This window comes from Antrostomus carolinensis, unplaced genomic scaffold, assembly GCF_000700745.2.
Source record: "Antrostomus carolinensis isolate BGI_N321 unplaced genomic scaffold, ASM70074v2 scaffold28147, whole genome shotgun sequence".
NCBI classification, from domain to species: domain Eukaryota; kingdom Metazoa; phylum Chordata; class Aves; order Caprimulgiformes; family Caprimulgidae; genus Antrostomus; species Antrostomus carolinensis.
Window position 1 is genome coordinate 1,349 of NW_010330033.1, and position 3,746 is coordinate 5,094.

At 56.4% G+C, this 3,746-nt stretch overlaps 1 protein-coding gene across 1 annotated transcript in view; it reads right to left on the bottom strand.

Annotated features, from left to right (window-relative positions):
• The window catches only part of LOC104528720 (arrestin-C-like), a 6,989-nt gene that overhangs the window by 1,241 nt on the left and 2,002 nt on the right, over window positions 1-3,746 (bottom strand). The window contains exons 6-15 of the mRNA XM_010172809.1: window positions 3,626-3,685; window positions 3,311-3,378; window positions 2,872-3,007; window positions 2,683-2,767; window positions 2,486-2,558; window positions 1,812-1,949; window positions 996-1,079; window positions 672-695; window positions 540-592; window positions 194-203 (exon numbers count right to left, since the gene is read on the bottom strand). Coding sequence (XP_010171111.1) covers window positions 194-203; window positions 540-592; window positions 672-695; window positions 996-1,079; window positions 1,812-1,949; window positions 2,486-2,558; window positions 2,683-2,767; window positions 2,872-3,007; window positions 3,311-3,378; window positions 3,626-3,685 — 731 coding nt within the window. The remainder of the gene's footprint in view (window positions 1-193; window positions 204-539; window positions 593-671; window positions 696-995; window positions 1,080-1,811; window positions 1,950-2,485; window positions 2,559-2,682; window positions 2,768-2,871; window positions 3,008-3,310; window positions 3,379-3,625; window positions 3,686-3,746) is intronic.

Below are 3,746 nucleotides of genomic sequence, written 5' to 3' on the forward strand. Positions count from 1 at the left end.
GTGTTCTCGGCCAGGTTGGATGAGGCTTTGAGCAACCTGGTCTAGTGGAAGGTGTCCCTGCTGCTGGCAGGGGGGTTGGGACTGGATGAGCTTTAAGGTCCCTTCCCACCCAAACCAGTCTGGGATTCTGTGATTCTATATGGTTCATGTTAGAGGAGACATTAGGTTGAGGGATAAGGAAAAGTCTCTTTACCTTGGCTTATCTGCAGTCCATTGATAAGAGAAGCAGAGGGAGGCAGGGATTGGAAGAGAGACAGATGTGCAGGTTAATACAGAAGGGATATTTCAACTAACATCTTAATGCTCAGGTGTTTTTCTGGAAATAATGATGTTGGGATGGGCGGCAGCACCCATGCTGGTCTGGGACAGAGGGTGACAGCCACACAGCCAGAGCAGCTCTGCCCATCCCAGTGCTGCTGGGGCAGAGCTGAGCCCTTTGCATGGAGGCAGCTTCATCAGCGTTGCTTTTACCAGTTCCCCTCTGAACGGGGACTGCCTCTTCCTCCCCACATCTCAGCAGCATCCCAGGCGCTACTTACCGTCCGCAGGCTTCGGGTGCATCAGGATGACAGGCATCTCGACAGCAACGTCGCTGGAAGGAAAAGCACTTCTTGCAATAAACCCACCCAGCGCCACGCTGTGCTCAGCCCCACAGGCAGCTCCCTCCTTACCTGGCAGTGAGATCCCCCAGGATGCTGCAGCAGTGGGAGAGAAGGGACAGAAATCAGCCAAAGCGGAGGAGGGGAGATGTTAGACTTGGCTTTGTTAGAAGGTAGAAGATGATTTATAATAGGGGTGAGGGGCAGCAGTGATGGGGATGGAGGTGTGGGAGTCAGGGAGCAGCCCAGTGCCCAGCTGCCCCACGGGCTGGGGGAGCAGAGCAGGGAGGAGGGGGGGCCCATGGCTTAAGTCCCTTCATCATCTCCCCAGTGATACAAGATCCCACAACACATCCCAGAAAGATAGTCCCTACCGCCATGCCCGCAGAGCCTCACCCTCCTCGGGACACCATCAGGTTGACCTTCACTTTGTAGGACACCAGGATGCCCAGCACCTCCTTGTCCATGCCAGGTCTCAGGCTAGGAGAAAGGCAGAGTGGAGCGGTGAGGTGGGCAGCGCTGCTGGCAGACCCCATCTGCTCCCCCCAAGGCAGGTCCTGGGGCTGTCTCCATGCCCCATTTCATGTGGGGTGCGCTGGGGTTTAGCAGGAGAAGACAACACAACATGGCAGTAAAAGAGAGGGGAGGTCAAGATCACTTGGCTGAGGCTGCTTGAGCTGTCTGGGCTGGGATTTACTCCTGAGATGAGACCTGATGCAGCTCTGCAGAGGGATACAGGGGTCTTGGATGATGGTTGGGACTGGGAAACTGCATCTCAGAATCATGGAATGGTTTGGGTTGGAAGGGACCTTAAAGCTCATCCAGTTCCAGCCCCCCTGCCAGCAGCAGGGACACCTTCCACTAGACCCATGTTGCTCAAAGCCTCATCCAACCTGGCCTTGAACATCCACAACTTCCTTGGGTAACCTGTTCCAGTGTCTGACCACCCTCACAGTGAAGAACTTCTTCCTAATATCTCATCTAAACCTCCCCTCTTTCAGCTTAAACCCATTTCCCCTTGTTTTGTCATTAACTGCCCTGTGAGATGGAGAGATGGGTCTGTGGCCATGTCACCAAATCCCAGCTGTGAGGAGGTGTGGGGACCCTTGGTGGGAGCCCAGAGTGTCCTGAGCAGTGGGAAGGTGATGGAGTTGGGGGAAAGGCAGGGGTCTGGCTGTGGTGGGGAGTGGGGGGAGCCCTCCCAGCTCTTACATGGTGGTGGAGGCCAGGTTGGTGTCCTCGTGTCTGAGTTTGCCATCGAGAGCGAGGCCTCTCTTCTCACGGTTGGCCGAGAGCATGGGGGTGACAGAGTAGGTCTTGGAGAAGGTGGAGTTGGCCGGCACGTTCTCACTGGAAGGAGTGGGAGAGGAAGGCTTAGAGCCAGCACCAGCCTGGTGGGTGCTCAGCACCCTCCAGGGATGCTCAGCATCACACCAGGCACCTGGGCAGAGCCAGAGGCCCCTGCCCTGCCCTCCCCACGCAGCTGCCTGGGGCTGTTTCCTCCTTTCCTTCCCTTATACAACCACTTCTTTTTTTCTAGCCCTGGCTTTTGCTGCTGCCCTCCGGGTTCTCAGGGGTGCAGAGCCTGCGGCTGGCCTCAGAGATGCAAAGTGAGGAGAAGAAGCAGGCGGGGGGCAGCTGCAGACCTTCCCCCAGGGACCTTCCCAGCCAACACCAGTATGTGCTGGGAGGCACGGTGTCCACAGCCTTCCTGCTCCTCTGCTTCCTCTGCATCTGCTCTTCTAACCCTGGTATTTTTGCTGCCTGGTATAAAACAGTCTTCCCCACCCCCTCTCCTCATCACTCTCCCCTCCTCCTCCTCCTCATCCTTTCTCTTCCTCTCTCTGGCCACAATGCTGTGCCAGCCCCAGCCCCTTTTTACTCACTTTATCTCCTCACTGCACACAGTCTTTGTGTATTTATCCAGCGAATAGAGGACCACGTCTGTGATCTGCTCAACTGAGGAGAGACAAGAGGGAGCAGCGCTGGTGACACGGCGGAGGCACAAGCACGCAGTGCCCATCTCCAGCGGGGAGATCAGGATGCTGTGGGCATGGGACGTGCCCCTTCTGCCATCTCTCACCTGAAATCTTAATTTTTTTCACAATCTTGTTGGTGGTGTTGTTGATGTTGACGGTCACGTTGATGGGGTCTCCATGGTAATAGATCTGCAGCGGGAAGAGGCTCAGTTACGTGACTGGGCATCCCAGTCCCCATTCCTGGGGACACACGTGTTGGCACGAGCCAGGGAATGCCCCCCCCCTGTACTGACCTCCTTATCCAGGGTGGCTTCGAGGTGCAGGGGCTTGTCAGACATCATGAACTGCCGGGTGGTCTCTGACCTTGGGGCTGGCCCTGTCTTCAGGGGTGCAAACTGGATCTTGCGGATGATGAGGCGCACCGAGTTCCTGCAGGCAAGAAGCAGTCACCCCCGGGCCCCCCAGCAGGGACGTGTCGACATGGGGGGACGTTGGCTGTCTTTGGGGACATCACAGTGTCTCCAGCCAAAGGATGCAAGCTGCAGCCTGCTCTTAGGACGTGGAGGGCACTGAAATGGAGACCACTGCTTCTCCTTCAGGCAAAGTGCCCGATCCGAGAGTGGCGCAGGCTGACAGCAGGTCCTCAGCCTGACCCCTGAGCTGGCCACCCCAAAAGCATCCAGTGGTTTGGTTTCAGGGCCATGGGGCAGGAAAGGGATCCCCTGCAAATACCTCTTGTGAATTTTCTCCTCCAGATTTTCAGCACAAAATCCTTTGACCTCGAAGTCCACACCACAGGCCTGGGGACACACACACGTACAGTCACTGAGCAGGAGGGGCTCAGAGCTGCCTGAAGTTTAGTTTATTCCCTTCCTTCCTGCAGTGCATCCCTGGAGATCCTGGTTCCAGCTCCAATCATCCTTCCTCCTCAACCCTCACCCCACAGGCCACATCCCCATGAAAGAGAAGCAGCTTTCTTTATTGGCACCCTATAACTTAACCCCCTGCCAGGAGGAATGGGGACAGGGGTTGGGGACAGCAGCTCACCTTTCCCACATCATCTGGTCCTGGCTGGAGGGTGACAGAGCAGGGGAGATTGGGGGCAATCTGAGCAGAAGAGGGAAAGAGAGGAAAAAAGTCCATAAAGTGTGAGCCCTGGTGCAGACCA